This window comes from Podarcis bocagei (genome assembly GCF_964188305.1).
Source record: "Podarcis bocagei genome assembly, chromosome: 12".
In the NCBI taxonomy this organism is placed as follows: Eukaryota; Metazoa; Chordata; class Lepidosauria; order Squamata; family Lacertidae; genus Podarcis; species Podarcis bocagei.
The window spans coordinates 55,477,908-55,503,291 of NC_138137.1; the positions used below are offsets into that span (position 1 = coordinate 55,477,908).

General features: G+C 45.6%; 1 protein-coding gene and 1 long non-coding RNA gene across 2 annotated transcripts in view; one reads left to right on the forward strand and one right to left on the reverse strand.

The window, feature by feature from the left end:
* The window catches only part of OBSCN (obscurin, cytoskeletal calmodulin and titin-interacting RhoGEF), a 285,408-nt gene that overhangs the window by 116,105 nt on the left and 143,919 nt on the right, over positions 1–25,384 (reverse strand). Inside the window, exons 58-65 of the mRNA XM_081163401.1 lie at positions 24,453–24,719; positions 22,920–23,186; positions 19,844–20,116; positions 15,960–16,226; positions 10,591–10,863; positions 8,137–8,409; positions 6,411–6,698; positions 3,479–3,754 (exon numbers count right to left, since the gene is read on the reverse strand). Of these exons, the coding sequence (XP_081019527.1) occupies positions 3,479–3,754; positions 6,411–6,698; positions 8,137–8,409; positions 10,591–10,863; positions 15,960–16,226; positions 19,844–20,116; positions 22,920–23,186; positions 24,453–24,719 (2,184 nt within the window). The remainder of the gene's footprint in view (positions 1–3,478; positions 3,755–6,410; positions 6,699–8,136; positions 8,410–10,590; positions 10,864–15,959; positions 16,227–19,843; positions 20,117–22,919; positions 23,187–24,452; positions 24,720–25,384) is intronic.
* LOC308569782 overlaps positions 1–25,384 on the forward strand; it is a 137,241-nt gene that overhangs the window by 38,710 nt on the left and 73,147 nt on the right. The gene's annotated exons all lie outside the window — the stretch shown is intronic.

The following is a 25,384-nucleotide window of genomic DNA, read 5'->3' on the forward strand; positions in this document are numbered from 1 at the left end:
CAACTGTCCTTTCTATTGCTATCTCTTACTGCAAATGAATAAAAAAAAGCAAGGAATCAAATTACCATGAATGGGGGAAGAAATTTGATACGGGGCTCTTTTAAAGCAGAATCACATTCACACTTTCCTGAAATGGTATGTGGGCTGAGCCACGGCTATCCTTTGAAATTTGCACTTTCCCTATGCAGTTTGCCAACCAAACAATGCTTACCAAAATGCATATATTAGGAGAAATTGCTTACAAAAGGTGTGCACATTAGTCAAAACTGCATCTAAAAATGTGTTTATTAGGAGAAATTCACACTCAAAGGCTGATGAATTTTCAAGAGGATTTTTCCCCCCTGGAAAAAATGCAAATGACTGTAAAATATGGAGAGCTGTCACCTGAAAAATGAGAAATTAAGAAATTTTCTGTTTCGACAGATCCTTCCATCCCTAGCATGGATAATGCAATTATGTCCCAGACACACACCTTAGCATGCTTTGTGCACATTTTATTATGTCCATATATTTATATATAGATATAACTGCTCTGGTGTTAGATGATGTGTGGTTTAGAAACACTTTCAATAATTAAAATAAAATAAATTTCAAAAGCAGTGTTGGCATTGGGGTGTTGCAGAGAACATGGCAACTGCTTAGGCAAGTGCATCCCCACTTTCCCCCCAGCTATACGCATTGACACAACTTTATTTAGGGAGTGGGGTTTTATGCTGATCTGAAACTACTCAGTATTTGTGAACATTTTCTATAGTGTCAAAACATGCCCCCTTTCAGAGTTATTTTTCAGCACTCTTTGAGAAAATCTTCACCCAATAAGTTTATGCTGCCTTTGCTCTCCATTGCCCTCCCTTGTGTTCAGTAACATATTCACAAAGTAACATCCGAGAGGCTAACAGAGCATTATGATAGAGCAGTCTTTGCAAATCTGGCGCCCTCCAAATATTTTTGGTACAATATCAAGTATGATGCGTGGGTAAGATTGTGGAATGAGAGTATAAAATTTACAGCATGTGCCACCCTGAAAGAGAATATAATGAAAATGATTTGGATAAGAAAATTGGCTTCCAGGTGGAAAAGTCAAAATTAGAAACAGAACTGTTAGAACCTGTCAGGGAACTGCCATCGGAGGAACAGATGGTGGAAGGGCTTACGGAGGCTGGGAGAGACTCAGCAGCTGAAGCAGGAACCAGCAGGGGGAGAGGTGGGTCTCTGGTGGAAGGGCTCACAGAGGCTGGTAGAGACTCAGCAGATGAAGCAGGAACCAGCAGGGGGAGAGGTGGATCTCTGAGGGAAAGCGAGCAAGAGGGAGGGCTCAGGGACACGTCCAGCGAGAACAGTGGGGAGGTATCTGAAGCTCCCATAGGGAGACCCATTCCTCGCCGGAAGCTGTCACGCCGCGAGTCCCGGAGACGTGTTTCCGTTAAGGAGCTTTTATGCTGGAGGCGCTTCCGAAAGCAACCACTGTCGGAATCTGCAAGTGACTAGAGCAGCCATGTCTGAGGGGCTCCGTCACAGACAGAGGTTTGTGGACTTGCACAAACTCTGAGGGACTACGATTTTACGCACAAGCAGCTCATCATCCCATCACAGAACCCAAAACTAAGAATTTGTCAAGAATGTATAACTTGCTGTTGAAATGGAATACTCGGGATGAAACGGTGAAATCTGTTATGATTAAATGGGCACAGGATGTTGGACATAATATTATGTTTGCTGACTGGGAACAGTTATGGACCACAGGTATGAAGTTTACGACATGCAATGCCTTAAGAGAGAATATTATGAAAATGATATACAGGTGGTACATGACCCCAGTCAAGCTCGCAAAAATCTATCATTTGCCCGATAACAAATGTTGGAAATGTAAAGAAACGGAAGGTACATTCTTTCACCTTTGGTAGACGTGCCCAAAGATTAAGGCTTTCTGGGAAATGATATATAATGAACTGAAAAAGGTATTTAAATATACCTTCCCTAAGAAACCAGAGGCCTTTCTCCTGGGCATTGTCGGCCAATTGGTGCCAAAGAAGGACAGAACTTTTTTTATGTATGCAACAACAGCAGCAAGAATACTTATTGCAAAGTATTGGAAGACACAAGATCTACCCACTCTGGAAGAATGGCAGATGAAAGTGATTGACTACATGGAATTGGCAGAAATGACTGGCAGAATCCGAGACCAGGGAGAAGAGTCGGTGAAAGAAGAGTGGAAGAAATTCAAAGACTACTTACAGAAACATTGTAAAATTAATGAATGTTAGAAGGATGTTGGATAGAAACTAAGCGGTTTCCAACTGTAATGCTTTAAGAGATATGAAGAGAGAAAAAAGAGGTTTCACAAATGGGTAAAAGTTTAATGGTAAGGATTTGCTGAACTAACAAATCGAACTGGAATACAAAGAAGGGAGGTATGAGGAGGTCCGAGGAAATAAGTGTATGGAAGTTATGTTATTGAAAATTAATGTGTGTTTTTAACTGTTTTTTTATTTTGTATGTTTATTTTTCTTTTTTCTTGTTATATCTTAAAAACTTTTAATAAATATCTTTTAAAAATAAAAAAGAGAATATAATGAAAATGATGTACTGTTGGTACTTAACACCTGTGAAATTGGCAAAAATGTAAAGAGAAGGGTGGTGATTTTTATCACATGTGGTGGTCATGTGAGAAAACAAAATTATTTTGGGAACTGATTTACAATGAATTGAAAAAGATGCTTAAATATACCTTCCCCAAAAAGCCGGAAGCTTTTTTGCTGGGCTTGATGGGAGAGGAAATTGAAAAAGCGGATCAAAGGTTATTTATGTATGCAACGACTGCTGCTTTGTTTGCCCAAAAATGGAAAGTACAGGAATTACCAACGGTGGAGGAGTGACAGACGAGAATGATGGATTATGCAGAACTAGCAAAACTAACCTACAAGATCCGAAACCAGGAGGAAGCAAAATTCCAAAGAGATTGGAGTAAATTTATGGATTATATAAAAAATAACTGTAGAAATCTGAAAACACTAGCAGGACTGAAATAAATCTTACGACGTGGACTTGACAAAATAAGAAAAAACTGCGGGAAGTAGACTGAAATAGGAAAACCTGTTGGAGGGAGGGAAGGAAGTCACTGTTGGCAGAGTGATGGACAAGTAAGTGAGCGGATGATTGTTGAAATTTATTGTACTTTGTTTAAAATGGAAAATAAATAAAGAAAGAAAGGTAAACACACAGCCAAAACAACAACAACAACAAATATTTTGGAGTTCATCTGACATCATGCAGCACAGTAGGAGGCTGTGTTGGGAAATGGGAGTTATTGTCTGTAACACCTGGGTGAAATCAGGTCAGCAAAGGTTACTGTAGAGAAACAGTAGCATGGAACTAAAAAACAAACAAACTTGAACACTGAAATGGTTTTCAGAATAAATTCCAAGACCACTTTTAGGCTGGGGTTACTAAAGCAGTGAAAGTGATGGTGCAAATGTACCTTCAACAGAAAGTTTGGCGGATGTTTTGATGTCAGGAGATGCCATGCAGGTGTATGACCCTTGATCTTCAGCTTTAAAGCCATGAATGATGAGGGTCTGTTTTTTGCCCTCTGAGATGAGTTCGTACTTCCCGCCAGGTTGGATTGGTTTTCCTTCTTTGAGCCAAACAACCTCTTTGGTTTCTTTGGACAATTCGCACTCTAAACGAGTCTTCTCCCCTTCCATGGCAGACTTGTCGGCCAAAGGTCGAGTGATTGCGGTCACTGCAGCTGGCTCTGGAATGGGAGACATCAAGAACAATGGGCTTATGTCATACAATTCTCCTTTTGTGCTTCAACAAGCAAAGCGACAAAGAAGAAGGGATAACCAGCAAAAAAAAAAGGGAAAAAAAGTGAGACAAATGTCTGAGTGTTCCCTTGTTTCCAGAACTAGGTTTATATATATATATAATAATATTTATTAATGTTTCACAAACAGTAAAAACAAATTCCAAAATTTAAACTACAAAAACAAAACACATAAAAAATGCACAATAAAAAACAGTTAACAGAAGAGAAAAGAAAAAAGAAAGAATAAAAACAGAGAGAATAACCAAAAATCAAAACAGAAAATAGATTAATATTTTCAACTCTTATATTTCCTTCACTAGTTTCTTGACCTCCTCACACCTCCCATTTTGTATTCCAGTTCAAATATTAAATTCAGCAAATCCTTACCCTCTAACATTTATCCTTACTCCATATATTAACCTATTATAAGTATCAATTTCCAATTATCAATCCCTATTTACATTTTCTTAAGCATCTTTTTACCAGTACCACTTATTTTCAATCAAACGTCATTTCAACATTCCTTAATTTTACAGTGCTTCTGCAGGTAGTCTTCCAGAACTAGGTTTTACATGGACCACGAATGCAGTTTCTTAGCATGGGACTGGAAATATGAGTGTTTCAGTTGTAATAATCTCTCATGTCTGCACCCTTCATCTCTGACCCCATAGAAGTTTATATCAAAGAGGGACTAAAATGCAAACGTTGCTTTGCAGAAGAATGTGCAGTAGCTGTGATGATGGCAGTGGTTTCACAAGTGTGCCATACGGAACCTACAGAAATCTTGACTTCCGTAGGGTTTTAGAAGCAGCCATGGACTTCAACGTCCCATATTCACCAACATCATATATTGCTTCATTGGTAACGTAAGGGGGTAAATGGCTATTACTTATACTTAATCTGAGCACACCACAAGGGCTTCTGATTAGGTGTTTGGCTATGCAACATTGAATGTTATTTGTTAAATCTGCTCCACTCTAATTCCCCTTTGTTATTGTTTTTGTTTAAACCCATTCAAGAACTTGTACAATGACCACAAACAATGAACCATATGTTGCAAATATTACTGCAAATTTATTGTTCTATTTTTTGTGATATACTACTACTAATAATAATTTTATTATTTGTAAAGGTAAAGGGACCCCTGACCATTAGGTCCAGTCATGGCTGACTCTGGGGTTGCGTCACTCATCTCGCTTTATTGGCTGAGGGAGCCGGCGTACAGCTTCCGGGTCATGTGGCCAGCATGACTAAGCCGCTTCTGGTGAACCAGAGCAGCGCGCGGAAATGCCGTTTACCTTCCCACCAGAGCGGTACCTATTTATCTACTTGCACTTTGACATGCTTTTGAACTGCTAGGTTGGCAGGAGCAGGGACCAAGCAACGGGAGCTCACCCCGTTGCGGGGATGCGAACAGCCGACCTTCTGATTGGCAAGTCCTAGGCTCTGTGGTTTAACCCACAGTGCCACCCACGTCCCTTTAATATTTGTACCCTGCCCATTTGACTGGGTTGCCCCAGCCACCTCTGGGCAGCCTCCTACATATATAAAAGCATCATAAAACATTAAACATTAAAAAACCTCCCTATACAGGGCTGCTTTCAAGTGTCTTCTAAAGGCTTTATAATTACGTGCTTATCTCCTTGACAGGACATGAGAAGACTTGGTCTATTTATTTGTATCAATCATCATTGTTATGATCCTTGTTTATAAAACCCAATAAAAGGAAGAAGTAGCCATGAAAGCCATGAAAACATATCACCAGCTTTATCTTTGAAGTCTTCATTAGGAGAGATAAATAGATGTTGTAGAAATTGATTATATGAAGACAGTGTCACAGCCCCACTAAGTTGTGAAGGATCAGGCTTTGACTTCACAGTGGTGTGTTAGTCTTTTAGCACACTGCTGCCAAGATGTTGCATGTAGCTTTGGTTAGGGAAAACACACATGTGGCCTTGTGGAGATGAGACAGTCATAAGCATGGGGAGGCAATAGAGGCCACAATACGGAAATGAGTTCAAATTGGGCATGAACTTAGAACCTGAGACGTGTGTGTGTGTGTGTGTGTGTGTGTGTGTGTGTGTTTCCCCCCACCATGAATTTTCAGAGTACAGTCAAACCTCAGCTCGTGAACGGCTCAGTTTTCGAACTATTCAGCTCCTGAACGCGGAAAACCCAGAAGTAAATGCTCCGGTTTTTGAACATTTTTCGGAAGCCGAACATCTGACGCAGCTTCTGCTTGAGTGCAGGAAGCTCCTGCAACCAATCAGATGCCATACCTTGGTTGTCAAAAGTTTTGGGAGCTGAATGGGCTTCTGAAATAGGTTACGTTTGACACCTGAAGTTGACTGTAACAAGCTATAGCCAGAAAATGGTAGAGTGGGGAGCAGAGAGCTCTTCCTTCAAATCTAATTCAGTTGATGCATCAATGCCTGGCTTGCCCACTACATTTACATAACGCACAACCTGAGCGTGGAGCTTGCCTACAAATTGCTGAAAAGTAAACAGATCCTTCCTGCTGCGCGGCAAAACTCACATGCCATGCAAGGTGCTGAGCTGTAGAGCTACTCTCAGGACAGCAGAGGGGTCCTCTAATTCTCACCTAGCTGCACACTTTGAGGCAAATGCACTGGCTTCCCAGCACCCGCTTTGCTGACAGCTGAAATGCGGAATCTGTACGTCTTGCCTGCTGTGAGATTGTCCACTACAAACTCTGTGCTTGGGGTAAGTCCGGTGCCGCATGGCTGCCAGTCACTGCCTGGGCTTTTCATTTCGACACGGTAGCCTATGAGGTCAGCACCCCCGTTGTTGAGCGGCTTGAACCAGGACAAGGTGACCGAGTGGCTGGTCTTACTTATGATCTCCGGTTCCTCAGGAGGGTCAGGAAGGGCTGAAGGCACAACAGAGTTCCAGGCATGTATAAAAATAGTGCTGCATCTTGTAAGTATGGCAACACATTCAAGACCAGTCCCGGGGCCGTAAGAGCCAACTGCTAGGGGCCGAGGTCCCTTCACACACACCCAATAAAATATTTGATGGGACCAACCACTGCCCCAAGTTGATGCGCATTGCCATTCAAATGGTGCGTGCGCACCACATCTCATGATTGATTATGCAAGGCGGGATTTACCTGCCTCCCCACATATTTTTTTGCGAGTTGGTACCGCTGCCCAGTGCTGAGTGGCAGGCAGGTCAGACCAATGAGAGCCCTAAGGTAAAGGTAAAGGGACCCCTGACCATTAGGTCCAGTCATGACCGACTCTGGGGTTGCGCGCTCATCTCGCTCTATAGGCCAAGGGAGCTGGTGTTTGTCCGCAGACAGCTTCCGGGTCATGTGGCCAGCATGGCTAAGCCGCTTCTTGCGAACCAGAGCAGCGCACAGAAACGCTGTTTACCTTCCCGCCAGAGCGGTCCCTATTTATCTACTTGCACTTTGACGTGCTTTCGAACTGCTAGGTTGGCAGGAGCAGGGACCGAGCAACGGGAGCCCCCTCGTTGCGGTGATTCGAACCGCCGACCTTCTGATCGGCAAATCCTAGGCTCTGTGGTTTAACCCACGGCGCCACCTGTGTCCCTAGAGCCCTAGACCTGGCCAATTGTTAACACCAGGCCTGCTTATGATAGGTACATTGTCACAGCTACATCCAAGATGCTCCAGCCCTATAAAAGCTAGCCCAGACCTCGTTTGCAGAATGCTGCTGAAAATAATCATTTCTGACATATTGTTCAACATGGAGAGCTGGGTGATGAATGCCCGAACATGGCTTAAGTCAGAAGAACATCATTCTACAGGGGTTGTAGCTCAGCAGGGAATCTCGGAAATGCTCTGCATCTTACCACAAACATGGGGCAGCAAACCAAGTCCTCCATAGCCACAAGTGCTTGAGAACTTTTCAGATCAAACAGTGGCATCGTGTTAAGTATAATGATGCTCCAGAGAAAATAGCACCAGAAGTGGTTTTGGTTTTTTTTAATCAACATCATTATTCTACTAAATATAATTCTGGCTTTGTTAGGATGTCAGCAAACCAAGGCACAATCGATTTTTCAAACAGATTTGTTGGAATTGGAACAAATCTTTTGAAAAGCGATATAACGCGTGAGCCACTGTGGTGCTTTGGTGGATGATCTGAACAGCGAACGTTCTGAATTTACAGCAGTACTTATCATGCAGAAAGTTACACTCAGGACAACAAGATTAAAAATCTCATTGATGTGACATTCCACCAAGCATAGAAAAAGTGGCACTATTGTCAGACCCCACAATAAAGCTTAATGATGCTAAATCAGAGCTAGAATCATCAGGAACTTGGATTTTCCCAACCTACCTATGACAGATAACTTAGCTGTCGCAATGGCATCCCTTGCAGCAAAGGTCACCTCTCCAGAGTGATGCAGTTGAGCTTTCTTCAGTATGAGTTTGTAGCTATTTCCTTCTGCTTGGATCCTCCAGTTTTCATCTGCTTGGATATCCACATCGTTAATATACCAAGCGATTTCATTGACTGGAACTGCTTCACTTAAAACACAGGTGAAGGTCGCCTGGTCCCCAGCAGTAACTGTAGTGTCAGTGATTGGCTCCAAGAATTCCAGACGCCATCCTGAAATTATGACGAAATGCATAAGTGATGCCTTCAAAGCAAGGAAGGGAAAGTTGTGAGTTAAGTGCACCGCAGGGGTGGGAAAACTGTGACCTTCAGATGTTGGTGGCTTCAATTCCCAGCAGCCCAACTATCATGGTGATTGTCATCAGGGATGATGGGGTTTGCTGTCCAGCGACATCTTGGAGGTCCACAGATTTCCCAGCCCTGCCCTTTTGAGTTTCTTAGTGTCCAGATCATAGAATCATAGAATCATAGAGTTGGAAGAGACCACAAGGGCCATCGAGTCCAACCCCATGCCAAGCAGGAAACACCATCAGAGCACTCCTGACATATGGTTGTCAAGTCATATCACTTGCTCAGCTCTTGGCTCAGCACACTTTGTCTCAGCTCCTGCTCCCACACTCTAGCTCATGGAAACAGGGTTATGTGGCTGGAGCCCAGAACATTGCTTCTTCTCACACCAGTTTCCAGGATGAGTGGCATCGGTGTGAAGAACTGGGATTCGTTCTACAAGATGCTCCTACATTCCAGAGAAAATGGGAAGCGGGAAATCAATCCACAGAATGCAACTGATACTCAGTGTTGGTGCTAGTGCTTTCAGTGTGTGTATGATACACAATTATTTGAATTATGGTGCTGGATGAGACTCTTGAGAGTCCCATGGACTGCAAGAAGATCAAACCTCTCCATTCTGAAGGAAATCAGCCCTGAGTGCTCACTGGAAGCACAGATCCTGAAGCTGAGGCTCCAATACTTTGGCCACCTCAGGAGAAGAGAAGACTCCCTGGAAAAGACCCTGAGGTTGGGAAAGATGGAGGGCACAAGGAGAAGGGGACGACAGAGGACAAGATGGTTGGACAGTGTTCTCGAAGCTACCAGCATGAGTTTGACCAAACTGCGGGAGGCAGTGAAGGACAGGAGTGCCTGGCGTGCTCTGGCCCATGGGGTCACGAAGAGTCAGACACGACTAAATGACTAAACAACAACATGATACACAATTGATTATGCCCCATTTGAATTGTGTTTTCTTTAGATTGAAATAAACCCACCCACCCCCAACAGCATTAAAAAATGGGCTAATTTGACCCAACAACCCCCTCCTCCTCATACGCACAACCAAAACTCACTGCAACCAACCGTGCTCTGGGTTCTCCAACCTCTTGTGCCACCAACACAAACAAACAAACAAACTTATCTGCCTGACACTCACACAAAACTCTGCATGTACACTATGCAGAAGAATGAAATATCATTACCTCCCGTCTCTCTCCCCACACCCTCAAAATCCCTATGACAGTAGCGTCTCACACTGAATGTAATTGACCTGTAGAAAGGACTCTATGAACGGAAAACAGAGACCTACGTTATACGCACCTCTGTTATCCATGGAAATCTTTCAATAAAAACAAATTTAAAAAGAAAAAGAAAAGAACATAATGATGATATAATGTATGTCATTTTTGTTAGGATATTTCCGTTCCACCTTAAAAGGGAGCAGGATGTTTGTGTCACAGCCTGCGTATTTCCTGTTCACAGGATGTTTATGTTATCTATTGCTTTCGTTTCTCTCTCTCTGCTGGAGAGACTGTCGCAGGCAGTCATGTCTTTCTTTGTTCTGATCAACACTGAATAAAGCTTGTAAATAATGCTCTCCTGAGTGCAACTTTTGGCTGTGCATTATCTGCTGATAAAGAGTGTGCATCGGCTCTAGAATGTTCTGGAGCTCATGTCGCTAATTGCTGATACTGCGTGTCTACGGGAGGTCGATGGATCGTCCGGCAGCCGGATTGGGGGCCATGATGGACTTTATCTTCCTGGCAGTATCCCAACAATTTTATCACAGCAGACAGCAAGTTTTTGGCAGAAGGTGAACTGCAGCAGAACTAAGACAGAGCCGCATGAGACAAATACAGGGAAGGATGCAAAAAGATGCCTTCTTACATCCCTACCCAGGGCTCCAACGTTACTTGCAGAGCACAGGGAAGATTGGTCCTATAGTAGCTCCCATACTGAAAAGGTACTACCGGATGGGGCCCAGTTGCATACATCTCATTCGTTCATTACTCTGAGTCTAGTAACTTTTAGAAAAAGGACAGAGAATGACAGAGAATGGAAGGAACAATGATATGTTATCTGGGTCAGTAGGCTTGTGGTTCTGGTGCAATAGTATGATACTACCTTTTACAGTTAGGAATGCAGACGAAGCCACGTCACCCGTCTGGAAAGTCACTTGGCAGCTGTCATGGGGCGTGAGGTTCTTCAGGAGAAGGAGGTGCCGGAGACCATTTTCAAAATAAACCATCTCAATGTTTTCAGAGGTTTTGGCTGGCTCATCGTCAATCAGCCAGTTATAATTGTAGCACTCAGGTTTTGAAAGGTAGCACTCAAACAGAGCTTCGCCCCCTTCCATCGCATCAACGTTCTCTAAGCCCTGGACGATGGTGTTCTTGGCTGTTGGAAAGGTTTTTTTTTAAAAAAAATATCACAGTTAATCACTGAGTTTACGCATCTGAACATTACATAGAAAATCAAAATAGGAGATCACATATTGGTTGAATGTAATTCCTTAGGTCAGAGGTTCTTAAACAGTGGTCTTCAGACCACAGGTGGTCTACTAGTTCTATACAGGTGGTCTATATCTCTTCCATTACGGAAGAAGCTAACAAAGCTTTGGCCTCGAGCCTGTGAGTTTCATAAACAGCAATGGTGTTAGCACCGAAGAAAAAATGTTAAAATGTGAGTTGTGTATATGCTTTGATTTGTCAAACAACAAAACTTTACAAGTCCACTGAGCACACACACACCCCAGCAATTTGGTCCATCGAGGGAGGGGTGAAATTTGAGAGCCACTAACTTAGACTTTCCATACAATCTTCATTTAAAACACGGCAGTCATTGTGCAGTGGCTGAAGAGCTCTAAAATGATGCAGTGTTCTGTTTGATGACCCAGCAAAGAGTTACATAATCAACTGATCTGTAATGTCAACATAAGGGCAGTGCAACTCAGGAAGAAGCTGCATCAGGCCAAAGGACCGTCTAGTCCAGGAAGAGACACCATGAGCCTGGCAACTGTGAAGCCATCAACCTGGATGGCTTTAAAGGAAGATTAGCCAGTGTTTCCCAACCTTTTTTGGGCAAAGGCACACTTGTTTGAGGAAAAAAATCTCGCGGCACACCACCATTACAGCCCCGTGACGTCAGCGCGCAGCGCCACGCCGGGAGGGACGCACGAAAGTGAAAGTTTTCAATTTTTTCCCCTCCCCCTTGCCGGGGAACCTCCAAGCTTTGGGGGTGGGGGGGGAGGAGGCAGCAAAGCGAGGGACTGAGGGACGGCGGCAGCTGAGGCGGCGGCGGCTGTTGTGGTGGTGGCGGCGATAGCGGGCGGAGGAGGGGCGGCGGCGGGGCCGAGGTGGCCGGCGGCGGCGGGGGAGGCGGCGGCGGGTGGAGCAGGAGGGCGGCCGAGGCCGGTGAGGGAGTAGGGTTGCCCGGGGCTTGAGGAGCCGTCGCCGGGAGTTGCTGCTGCTGTTGTTGTTGCTGCTGCTGCCCGGACATGCCGGCCTCCTCCTCGTCCGCTGTCTCGCGCTCCTCCCTTTTGCACGCACTGCCCCGCCGCCGCCCCATTGGCTGGGTCCTGTCAGCTGATCCTGTGTTATTTCCTGTGTGTGTGTGTGTGTGTGTGAGGGGAGAATGGAGAGAGAAACCTCGGCACCACCACCGCGGAGCCGCCCCCGGCTCGACACGGATCCTCGCCGCCGCCGCCTCTCACCGCCCGACTCGCCCGCCTCCCTCCCATGGCACACCAGCCAACTTCTCACGGCACACTAGTGTGCCGCGGAACACCGGTTGGGAAACACTGGATTAGACAAATTCATGAATGAAAAGGCTCTCAATGGCTACTATCCATGGTGGCTCAGCTCTGCTAACACAGCTGAAGGCAGTAATGGTTCTGAATACCAGTCGCTGGAGACCACAGGAAGGAAGAGTTGCTGTTATGTTCACGTGCTGCTTGAGGATTTCCCCACAGGCATCTGGTTGGTCACTGTGAGAACAGGATGCTGGGCTAGATGGGTCATTAGCTTCATCTAGCAGTCTCTTGAGCCAGTGTGGTGTAGTGGTTAAGAGCGGTAGACTCGTAATCTGGTGAAATGGGTTCGCTTCCCCGCTCCTCCACATGCAGCTGCTAGGTGACCTTGGGCTAGTCACACTTCTTTGAAGTCTCTCAGCCTCACTCACCTCACAGAGTGTTTGTTGTGGGGGAGGAAGGGAAAGGAGAATGTTAGCCGCTGGGGGCTGAAACCGGGAAAGGGGGGTGGAATTTGGGAATCCAAAGGGTTTATAATTACAATATATTTCATTTCGATTTTGTTTGTTATTGGTATGTAAATTGGGAAATCCGTGGAAGGGAATTTTGGTCGACCTTAGGAAAAAAATGCTTCAAGAATAGGAACCGATGTATAAGATTGATGTTTAAGTTTGGATAATGTAAAGTTGGTTTTGTTGTTTTTTTAAATGAAAATAAGGTTATCAAAATACAAATTTAGAAGTTTAAAAGTCAAATGGTTTTCAGCAGTAATGTTTAAGTTAAAAGAAAAGAAAGGGCAAAAACTAAATGAAATTAAGGGAGAGGACTTGCTGAATAAATAATTGGAAATTGGAATACAGAAAGGGGAGGTAGGAGGAGGTCAGCGAACTAAGGTATAAGAAAATAAGGGTCTGAAATTATACTTGTTTTTTGTCTGTGTTTTGTTTGTGTGTATATATAATCTTTGAAAATCTCAATAAATATCTATTTAAAAAAAAGAGAATGTTAGCCGCTTTGAGACTCCTTCAGGTAGTGATAAAGCGGGATATCAAATCCAAACTCTTCTTCTTCTTCTTATGTCAAGCATTCCGTACTCACAATGGCCAAGCAGATGGCCTTGGCAAGCCAACAATCAGGACCTGAGCTCAACAGCAGCACTCTCCACTTACAGGAACTGGTATAATAGAGGCATACTGCTTTGATGAGGCAGGGTGAGGCGCCCACCTCAAGCAGAGGAAGCCCAAGAGATGCCACCCGCCTCATCTCCATAGCCCAGCCCACCAGCAGAGAAGTGGCATTGGCAGCGGTTTCCTGTGAGATCTTACTGAAGTCTTGCAAGATCTCACAGTGGCAAGGGAGGAAGGGACGGATTCCAGTTTCGCCAGAAGCAGGTAAACGGGATGCACCATCTCTGGGCAAGCAGAATATAGCCATCATGACTCATCGGCATTGAAAGCCTTCTCTGGGAATTTATCTAATCCTTCTTTAAAGCCATCCAAGTCTGTAGCTTCACAACTGCCATGCTCATGGTGCCACCTACTTTTTAAAAAATGTGCTTCATTGAGTTTTAAGTTACAAACGAATTAGCTGCAAAGTCAAGAGAAACTTATAATGTCAGCAATAATCCATAATAATGTCATCATCAACAACAACAAGAAGTCAGAGTACAGAGCCATCACAAAAAAGGAAAAATATAACAGTAGTGATTCAATAAAAACTTGTGGAAACACTTTTAAAATGGTGCACTGGTGGGTACATGCAACTGGCAAAATTGCATAAAATCAGTCAAAATATCTCTCCATTATGCTGGCAAGATTGCAGACTTCCTGGTGCCTCCTCCTTAATTCAGCCCAGGGCAAACTTGGTTCCAGAAATTCAAAGGGGTCAGAAACTGTCAGGATTGCACACTGCCATTGCTATAAGTGGCAATGGTGAACGGCTCGTGAACCATCTCAGTGCAGGACTATTGAAAGACGAAATGACAACATCAAAATAAATGAGATACTGTTTTTCCCCTTTTGCAATATAAAACATGTAAAAGAATTCCATATCTCCTCCTAACCCTCACCAAAGTTTATGCATTGACCTGTGGTAGCCGACAGTAAAAACCCTTCTTCTCCCAATACGGAGATTTCCCAAATTGATCGTATGATGTCAAAAGCAATAAACATGGGTAATGTGAACTGCGCCATTGTGGATTGCATAATTCCAAGTAGCTGTTAATGCACAGAATAGCACAAAATATATTGTCCCTTCTCTTGTCATTATGGACACCTCACTTTTACTGATTTTAGAACTGTTATGGCCCACTTTCCCACAGGCTCAAAGCAATCAACAGACACCCAATAGAAATAACATAGCTAAACAACTATAAAAACAAAATTCTAATTATAATACCACCACATTGCTAATAGCAACCAAGTAAGAATAAGCAAAGAGCAATATATGTGATACAACAGTATCAGAAGTCTGAGCTCTGGGTAAATGTAGACTAATATAATCAAAGGCAGTATTTATCTTTAGCATTTCTGAAACACTTTAGGGTACTCAAAGCATTTCACATTTATTTTATTTTCAGTTATCCTTACAACAGCCCTGTAAGGTAGGCAAGTATTACTTTCCCCCTTTTGCAGTTGGGGAGGTTTAGGTTCAGGCAGGGACTTACCTAAGCCCACCCTAGCAAAGTTCATAACTGATGTGAGAATTAAAATAGCAGGGTGGCTCCTCAGCTCTCAGCTTACACTCAGAGCCGTAACATTACAACAGACCTTTAATTATCCAAAACGACTTTCATTAGATTTTGCATGAACAGGCAGTCCTAAATTAAAGGCAGTATGTGGAAATGAAAAAAGGCATGTTGGGGAAGTGTTGGAAAGAGGTGCCCTGGGGTATTGTTTCAAAGCTTTTGCAAAGACCATGTTTCACATCATCCCAGCAGCAGGTAAGACTCAGTCCCAGAGGCCACATAAAATTGCTAACTAGGGATGGAAGGGAAATTTGGCTTGGTTTCCATTTTCATGCAAGCCTACCTAATATGTGTTTCCTGGGAAAAAACACATGAACCAAAATATAGCTATCCTTTAAATTTTGCACTTCTCCAAATTTTGTGATGCAGTTCTCCCTCCAAATATTGTGTGTCAAAATCTGTACATTATGGGGGAGGGGATAAGCATTATAATGTATATAGTGAAAATAATATACTCAGCTAACTTATATTAAGGTAAACTGCTTGCAAAAATGTGCACATTGCAGAAAACTGTATTAAAAATGTGTGTATTGGGATAAATTTCCACTATCAAGCCTGATTTGTTTAATAATGAAAAATTGCAAGCTGATGCGAAACTTTGGAGAACTCGAGGACTAGAAAAATGTGAAAATGAGAGAAACCAAAACTGGAAGGTTTGTTCAGCCCTATAGCTACCCCACCCACCCACCCACGCCCCATTTTTTTTAAGGAGCGGGTCCTTTCCCCCATGCTCTATAATCTGGAAGAGTCAACAGCTCCTCACAGAATCACAGAACTGTAGAGTTGGAAGGGATCCCAGCTCAACCCCAGCAAAGCAGGAATCACAGCTACAGAACCCCTGAGAGGTTGTCATCCAGCCTCGGTTCAGACACCCCAAGCTGCAGCTGGAAAACAGCGCTAGGCCATGGCAAAAGAAGGAGCGCTGCTCATGGTCGGTTGCTGCTGTGAACGCTCCCTGCACTCCCTCGATAGTCTTCTTTCCATCGTGGAAGACCTCACCTTGAACATCAAGCAGAGCCACCACTTTAGTGCCTCCAGCTTCGCAAGAATAGATGCCGGTGTCCCCTGGGAGAGCAGGCTTGATCTTCAGCTTGGCCACATTCCAGTCTTGCTCAATGACAATTCGCTGGCCGTCTGCATGAACCGCCTGCTCGTTCTTCATCCACGTGGCCTGCACAGGCCTGGAATACTGGCAGATGAATTCTGCTGTGCCATCTTCGTCCACGGTAATGTCCTGCATGGGACTGACCACTTCAATGGTTGGATCTGTCAACCGACACGTCAGGAGGGACATGTATTAGTGCATCCTTCGGGGAAGGTTTACGGGCGCTCATTTTGTTTAAGCACAGTGCTCTCGGTGTGAGTGAGATGCATGAAAGCGGATGAGAAGCACCACTTAGTTTGATAAGTTTTGTGTTTGCTTGTGACATCAGCAACGAGCAGTATAGAAGCAGGTGAATTAGCTGTTAGGGAAGCTTTCGTGTTGTGTGTCCCTGGGACATTACAGTTATATCTCTGTAGGTGTGTTACTAGAGAGCGGGCTCACATTCTGATCTATAAAGGTAAAGGTACCCCTGACCATTAGGTTCAGTCGCGGACGACTCTGGGGTTGCGGCGCTCATCTCGCTCTATAGGCCGAGGGAGCCAGCATTTGTCCGCAAACAGCTTCCGGGTCATGTGGCCAGCATGACTAAGCCACATCTGGTGAACCATAGCAGTGCACGGAAACACCGTTTACCTTCCCGCTGGAGTGGTACCTATTTATCTACTTACACTTGATGTGCTTTCAGACTGCTAGGTTGGCAGGAGCTGGTACCGAACAACGGGAGCTCACCCCGTTGTGGGGATTCAAACCACCGACCTTCTGATCGGCAAGCCCTAGGCTCTGTGGTATGGACCACAGCGCCACCCGCATCCCATTTTCTGATCTATAGACCTGCCCAAACCAAGACCTTTAATCCCACCCACCCAGTCATTGGGTCTGCTGTAGTTAAGGGCTGACATAGCGTGGGATTGGCAATAATGAAGCAGCGTTGACCTGAAGTGGCAACAGCCCCAAGTGGTCAGATTATACCTCCTTTGATGGCCCCCTTCGCTGATGTCTTACAAGACAATTGAGTGGGGCATAATGTTGCCTAAAAACTGAGTCCAAGATCGAGATCAGAGTGAGGCAAGTTGTGCCCTGGGTGAGAATGATTCAGAAGTGACGTTGGAGTGAAAAACAGTCCGGGGTCCTCAGAGAAGAGGTGAGGTGACACAGGCTGCACCAATTGAGAGGTCCTTGTTTTTAAATTTAAGTCCAGGCACTTGTCCATTTCCTTGCACGCTTAGAGCTAGACTTGGAATTGTGCAGGAATTTGGACTAAGATCCAACAGCTTACATTAATGCACAAAAACCAAACTAGAATTGTAATGTTGTGAGTTCCACAGAGGGAACCGTGCATCTCCAAATAAGCATCATTTGTGCACATGTAAGCCTGCTTATTGTTGGGAAACAGTGAATGAGAAGGAAAGAATATCCTCCTGACATCTTCTGAGAAGATCTGGCCTGGACAGAAAAGACAGGCTGATATAAAGAGAAAAGGCAAAAAGCACAGTGATAGCACTACCAGCTGAAACATAAAGGAAGTGTCTGTTAAGGGCATTAATGTAAGCATGGTTAGAATTTCACTAGTACATTATTATTCCTGGTGAATGAAGCCACCCTTGGATTCTTCAAGTATTGTTCTTATTTCAAACTGGATCTATCCCTTTCTACCCATTTTTCTTGGTGAATGAAGAGTACAGTGTAACTTGAAAGCCTGGCTTCTCTTACATCAACACAGGTTGATATAATAAAGGGAATTACTTTACTACTTGTTCATGCTGATTATTCTCTGAAAATATCTTGGGAAGCTGCCTATGATTTCACAGGAACGCTACGTGATTTCTGACTATAAACGAATTCCAGTGGGACTATTGAACTGAGACACACAAACGCTCATCTTCTGCAACCTTTGGCATGTTCCCTACAGGCAGTGGCGTAGCGTGGGTTGTCAGCACCCGGGGCAAGGCAAGTAATTTGCGCCCCCTAACCTGTGGATTTTACCACTCGAGTGCGAGCACGCCCCCCCAGATGTTGCACCCAGCCCCCCTGCACCCCCACGCTACGCCACTGGGGCTGGGGGCGAGCGAAGGAGCCAAGGACCCCCCCCCCCAAGGCTCAGCAGGAATTTATTAAATTTATTATTTGCGGAGCCCCCGCGGGCCGAGGCAGCCGAAGCCCCCTCCCCTCGGGCGCCTCCCCGCCCCCTCCTCTCCTTGGGCTGTAGGTGGAGCTCCAGATCCGGGCTTGGCGAGCGCCTCTCCTCCTCCCGGCCGGGTCCGGGGGCTTCCAGCCGTGCTCCGTCCTCGCCCCCCCCCCGCGGCTCAGAGCCGGAGCCAGCGGCGCCCCCTTCTGCCAAGAGATCCTCGCCCGCCCGCCGGCTTCCTCTCGGAGGGTTTTGGGGAGCGCAGGGCGCGGCGAGGCCCTCGGAGCTCTCCTCCCTCCCAGTCGGCAGAAGCAGCCGCCCCCTGTGGCTGGGCCGAGGGGATGGCGGCGGCGGGGTGCGGAGGCTGCCCGTGCCCGGCCAGGCTTCGGTGGCGGCATCGGCGCTTCTGCAGCGGCTGCTCCTCCTGCGAGCAGTGAGTGGAGCGCAGCCGCAGCGGCGGCGGGGGGCACGCGCGCTAGGGCGCAAGGCTGGCGGCGGCGGTGGGGAGCCCGGCGGAGGAAGGAACTTGTCCCTTCCCTCTGGACTCGCGCCCCCCCAGATGTTGCGCCCGGCGCGGCCGGCACCCCTGGCACCCCCCACGCTACGCCACTGCCTACAGGTAACAGCCATACCCTTAAGGACCAACGTGATTCATGTGCAAGAGAGAGGTGTCAACTTTTCTAGTGTTTACAGCCATAAGCCTCAGTGGGACTGAAATATTTAGAACTAGTAACCATAACCCTTCGTCCAGTTCCAATTTCAGCAAGAGGGGGAAATGTTTGGGGGCTCACTATGCAAACACTTATATCAGCCCCCCAAATTTTCACCCCAGATTAAACTGGAGGGCAGCAGCAGCTGCTGCACCTGGATGCACATTCAGAACATAGCTGTCAACTTTTCCCTTTTCTTGTGAGGAATCCTATTCAGAATAAGGGAATTCCCCTTAAAAAAAGGAAAACGTTGACAGCTATGATTCAGAAGTGCATCTAACTTCCAGTAGTAGTCCCTAAAAGCAAGGGCATCCGAGACACACTGTGGAATATATTGTAAACCACCCTGTGATATTAATATGAAGAGTGACATAATAATAATAATTTCCCCATGTTTCCAAGACTGGTAAGAAGAACAGGGTGGGTTTCGTATATTCTTATTAAGGATCATTGCCCCAGTAAGCAATGTTGCACCTGTTTTGGTTATATGGATGTGTCTTTCGCAAGAAAATTTCTAATTCAATATGTACACTGCCAGCATTCAATCACCTCTGAAAATCTCACATTTTAATTGCCTTTCCAAGCAGTATCCTTCTGCCTAGCTGTCTACGCTATGCTTATGAGAGTCTGCAAACAACTTGGAGCTTAAAAAGGGGTTCATACTTTTCTCCTGGCCCATGGAAGGCTTTGGGGGCAACCTCCATTGTCTCTGCATGTGCATGTATGCTACACCTTATGATGAACTAGTACTGGAAAGAACACCTGCAGTGGAACATCTTGTAGGAGGCCAGCAGATAAGCTAGTAAGATGGTGCTTACTGGTTAATGCATGCCTTCCAGTAGCCATTTTGCAGAAATTTGTTAAGGGCCACCTGAAGCCAGAAGCGTAAGTAGTGTGGTTTGTGGGGCGGCCCGTGGGGCAACTGCATCCAAAGCCAAAATACCTTTGATTAATAATTTAGCGGAGGATATGAGGGGGCCCGCTCTGAAGGTCACAATTCCTGAATCATTGGGCCCCAGGTCCTTTAGGGTCAAAGTATACACTTTCCCATCTTGCACAGAGATTTCGTTCACGGGGCTGCTTTGAAGGGGAGATCCGTCCAGCCACCACTGTACGTTTTGCATGCCCGGGCGCGAGAGCTCGCAAGTGAAAGCGGCTGATTCGCCCGCAAAGACGTCCGTGTTCTTTAAACCAGAAACTATCTGCACTTCCTCTTCTGCGTGACAAAGTAAGAGAATGCATACCAAGGGAGAACACATGTGTAAACATACCGGCTTTTACAAAACTGACAACACCCACCACTTAAGAGGCGAACATCATTAGGGGACTTACAAACCTAGCAATCAAGATTGATACCGAAGAACATATCACAATTACACATAGACACACTCAAGGCCAATGATCAAAACTCATTTATCCTGGAGAAATGGCTAAGTGTTGGCAACTCCTGCCATGACCTCTTGTAATGTTGCCATGGGATAGTGGTCTTTAAGAACGACCTGTTGTGATTGCAACTGATCACATTCTTTAAAATACTTTGGAAACTAGGTACAACCAAGACGTTGGCGAGCTGTAATTTGGTCTAATGTTGGCATCAAAATACCACGAGCCTGCGCCAGAACTTCAAGAAAATTCAACTTGCAGGACCCTCCATCATGTTAAGACATAACAGATATGGGATTCCACCATTTTGGTAGGTACAGAGCATGCATTCATAGGACAACACCATGGCATCTATGAGATTGTAGGGATCAGTTAACACAGATGTTTAATAAAGAATCGTTCTCTTGTCACATTGACTAACTTTCTAACACTCTTCCTTGGAGGTTTTTAAGCAGAGGTTGGATGGCCATCTGTCAGGGAAGCTTTAGTTGAGATTCCTGCATTTCAGGGGGGTGGACGAGATGAGCTTTGGGGTCCCTTCCAACACTACAATTCTTTGATTCTATGACTGTATAAGGAAGCTAATCTGCCCCAACAAGACAGATGGGGTTTTGCTTTCACACAATCAAGCAATTGATACTTTTTGTCATAATATTGCACCCTGATATGCAAACAAGGCAGATGTGCCAACTCTCTTGGGTGTCGCCTTTGATCGACATGGCTTAGATACACAACAAAACCTTCTTCAAATGGTAAGAGAATGAGTGCTCAACTATTCATCCTAATGTACATTTGTAAAAAAACCTTTTGACGGTTCCTTGGAATCAAACCAGATGGTAATTGTGGGAGATGCATAAACAGTTTCTTGAAGCAAGCTGAAAAGTAGCTGTAGGAAGCTGTTAATTTCATGATGTGCATGAAATACTTAACCCTTTCTCCTTCCACTATTACCCACTCAAAATCACACTTCTCTGCAGCTTTTCTCCCTGCAGGGGAAAAGGCACAGGGACCTTGTAACTTCTCTCCCACAGGTGAGAAAGCAGCCAGGGATGGGTTGATTTTGAATGGGGAAATGGCAGGAAGTAAATAAGCTATATAGTCCCTTCTCCTTTCCCCCTCCCCCAAAAAAACCTCCTAATCACAACCTCCAATTGCCAGGAGACCATTCACATGAGTATCATGAAGCATAAAATGATGCCTAGTAGTAAACTAAAAGGAGAGCTCTGGCTTTCTATTTGGCTTATGTATGCTTGAAATGTTCTGCCAGTACAGAGTGGCAGTGACTACTGCTTTCATATACCTGCGACTATGCATGTATCGTTCACACATACAGGTTTGTTACTCAATGAGCGAAGCACTGTGACAGAAACTTGCATGTGTGAATGAGATCTCACACATCGAGAGCCGTAGACAGAACTTTCATAGCACCTCACATTAATGCATGTCAATGAAGCTAGGACACATCCAACCGAATGGCATCAAGTGCTGAGAAGCCAGGTAGTGAGAGATAAAAGTGATGCGAATACATGTGTGAACCAGCTCTACCTCTCTTTCAAATCAGAACCAGTGAAGGCGGTGAAGGTCCTGTGTCTGGAGGCGGTTGGAGGATGGATGGCGGCTAACAGATTGAGGTTGAATCAGAAGACAGAAGTATTGTTTTGGGGGGACAGGAGGTGGGCAGGTGTGGAGGACTCCCTGGTCCTGAATGGGGTAACTGTGCCCCTGAAGGACCAGGTGTGCAGCCTGGGAGTCATTTTGGACTCACAGCTGTCCATGGAGGAGCAGGTCAATTCTGTGTCCAGGGCAGCTGTCTAACAGCTCCATCTGGTATGCAGGCTGAGACCCTATCTGCCCGCAGACTGTCTTGCAAGAGTGGTGCATGCTCTGGTTATCTCCCACTTGGACTACTGCAATGTGCTCTATGTGGGGCTACCGCTGAAGGTGACCAGGAAACTACAACTAGTCCAGAATGCGGCAGCTAGACTGGTGGCTGGGAGTGGCCACCAAGACCACATAACACCGGTCTTGAAAGACCTACATTGGCTTCCAGTACGTTTCCGAGCACAATTCAAAGTGTTGGTGCTGACCTTTAAAGCCCTAAACAGCCTCAGTCCAGTATACCTGAAGGATCGTCTCCACCCCCATCGTTCTGCCCTGACACTGACGTCCAGCACCAAGGGCCTTCTGGTGGTTCCCTCACTGCAAGAAGCCAAGTTACAGGGAACCAGGCAGAGGGCCTTCTCGGTAGTGGCACCCTCCCTGTAGAATGCCCTCCCACCAGATGTCAAAGAGAAGAACAACTACCAGACTTTTAGAAGACATCTGAAGGCAGCCCTCTTCAGGGAAGCTTTTAATGTTTAACAGACCACTGTATTTGAATACTCTGTTGGAAGCCGCCCAGAGTGGCTGGGGAAACCCAGCCAGATGGGTGGGGTATAAATAATAAATTCTAGACTCAAGGATTTAAGCAAAGCACAACCAAACCACTTTACGCACAGAATTACAATACTGTGTTTCAGCCCATATGCTGTGGTGTTGGGTGAATGTGCTGCTCTGGAAGCAGTGTGGTTTTGCACTGCCGTATGGTACGTGTAAGTTTTGGGTTACAAAATCCAGCCGTATTATGGTGAACGCACCTTGTACATAAACAGAGCCTGTCGACAGCTCGTCTCCTGTGCTACAAGTGTAGGGGCCGCAATCTTCGGGCTCCAGATTGTGAATGATCAGCTCAATACTTGTGCCTCTCTGCCGCATCTCATACTTGGCACTAGGCTGAAGGACGATGGCTCCTTTCCTCCACTCCACAGGAGCATCAGGTTTTGAGATCTCGCAGCGCAGGACGGCCTTTCCACCTGCTTCTGATTCCACGTTCTGCAATTCTTCTTTGAAGAGCACTGGCAGAACTGCAGGGAAGAGAGAATCAGGGCAGTGGTCTATCAAAACGGAGGGCTTGGACTGGGAAAGATCTGTGGGTGTAGATTATGGCTTTAATTAACGTAGCATAAGAAACTCTGGCAAGATGCCCACACCAGCTTCTGTGGGCTTTGCAGTGATGCCATCTATGGCAACACTGTCAGAGATGAGATAGGTAAAGGTATATGGATATATATTTAAAAACAGGGTGTGGCATGGCCAGTTCTGGTTGTGCCCACAGGATTATGAGCACTGCCCAGCTACCACTGATTTCAAAATCCATACTAAGATCCCAGAGGTTGTCAAGACTGGGAGAAGAAGGTAAGGAATGAGGTACCTGTGGCCAAACCATTATCTAGCTTCTGGCAGTTCTGAGTTTTAATCAGAGTATGCTAAAAGGTTTCCCCAGAGTTTCATTCATATGGAAAATGAAATTGTTACACCGTTAGCCACAGACATGGCAGAATTGGTCTGTAGGTGGCAGCGGAAGGGGGGAACCGGGGGGGGGGCAAGGGGACAGTTGCCAGCCCCCTCCCAATGAATCATAACCCACAGAGTCCCAGTTTTCACTTATTTTTTTTCTTTCTGCTGTCCCACTTTTGGTTGTTAGTACCTTTATAAGCTCCTGCCAACCTAGCAGTTTGAAAGCACGTCCAAGTGCAAGTAGATAAATAGGTACTGCTCCGGCGGGAAGGTAAAAGGCGTTTCCGTGCACTGCTCTGGTTCACCAGAAGCGGCTTAGTCATGCTGGCCACATGACCCGGAAGCTGTTTGCAGACAAATGCTGGCTCCCTTGGCTTATAGAGCGAGATGAGTGCTGCAACCCCAGAGTCGGTCACGACTGGACCTAATGGTCAGGGGTCCCTTTACCTTTACCTTTACAAGAGTTTTCCTGCTTGTTTTTTCCTGATTTTACATTGTAGGTTTTGTATGTTCTTTTTCTCAGGGTCTCTCTCTCTCTCTCTCTCTCTCTCTCTCTCTCTCTCTCTCTCTATAGCATTTGTAGAACCTGGGATATGAGGCAACATGTACAGACACTACTCTTACCATTTTTCTGTGAGTCAGTAGCCTGCTCCCTGCAGGATACGCTCCCACTGTAGCTTTCCTACCAGTCCAGGGTAAAACATGATGGCAGTGATGCAAGACTAACACTTGTTACATCTCTGGAGTGGAACTATTGATAAAAAAAATGCAGACCCCCAGGCCACAAAGGCAAGCATGCAGAAGGAATGGGAACGAGTCCAAGCTTATTATACCTTTGACTTTCACTGTGGCTGTTGTCTGTTGGTCTCCTGAATTGCAGGTGTATTCCCCAGCATCCTGAGCTTCCACATCATAGATGAGGAGCTCTGCAAAGTTCCCTTCCTGCCTGAGCTCATACTTGTCGCTTGACTGCAGCACCACTTTCCCTTTCTTCCAGGCCACCGGGGCCAAAGGCTTGGACAGCTCACAGCGCAAAGACACCGTGTTCCCCGTCTCAACCTCTTTGTTTTGGAGACCACGTTTGAAAAGGACAGGGAGAGCTGGAAGGCAATGCACACACTAAAGAGAACTCGTATCTGAGAGTCATTATGATCAAAATACTCTTTCTTAATCATGCCTCCTTCTGGCTCAGAATAGGAATAGCAGTCGAGTTTCATTTTTTAAAAAAAATGATTTGTTGATGTGTTTCTGTTTTTAATGGGACATGGGTGGCGCTGTGGGTTAAACCACAGAGCCTAGGACTTGCCAATCAGAAGGTCGGTGGTTTGAATCCTGCAATGGGGTGAGCTACTGTTGCTCGGTCCCAGCTCCTGCCCACCTAGCAGTTCAAAATCACATCAAAGTGCAAGTAGATAAATAGGTACTGCTCCAGCGGGAAGGTAAACGGCGTTTCCGTGCGCTGCTCTGGTTCGCCAGAAGCGGGTTAGTCCTGCTGGCCACATGACCCGGAAGCTGTACGCCGGCTCCCTCAGCTAATAAAGCGAGATGAGTGCCGCAACCCCAGAGTCAGTCACGACTGGACCTAATGGTCAGGGGTACCTTTACCTTTACCTTCTGTTTTTAATAGCATTTGCCATAGCTGTTCTTAGTTTATATAAGTGGTGGCTTTTGGGGCTGCCTAGAAAATGTATCTCATGGGGCAAGCTATATAAATGCAATATAGGGATAAATAAATGCCCCGATTGCACTAGCACTTTGAGATTCA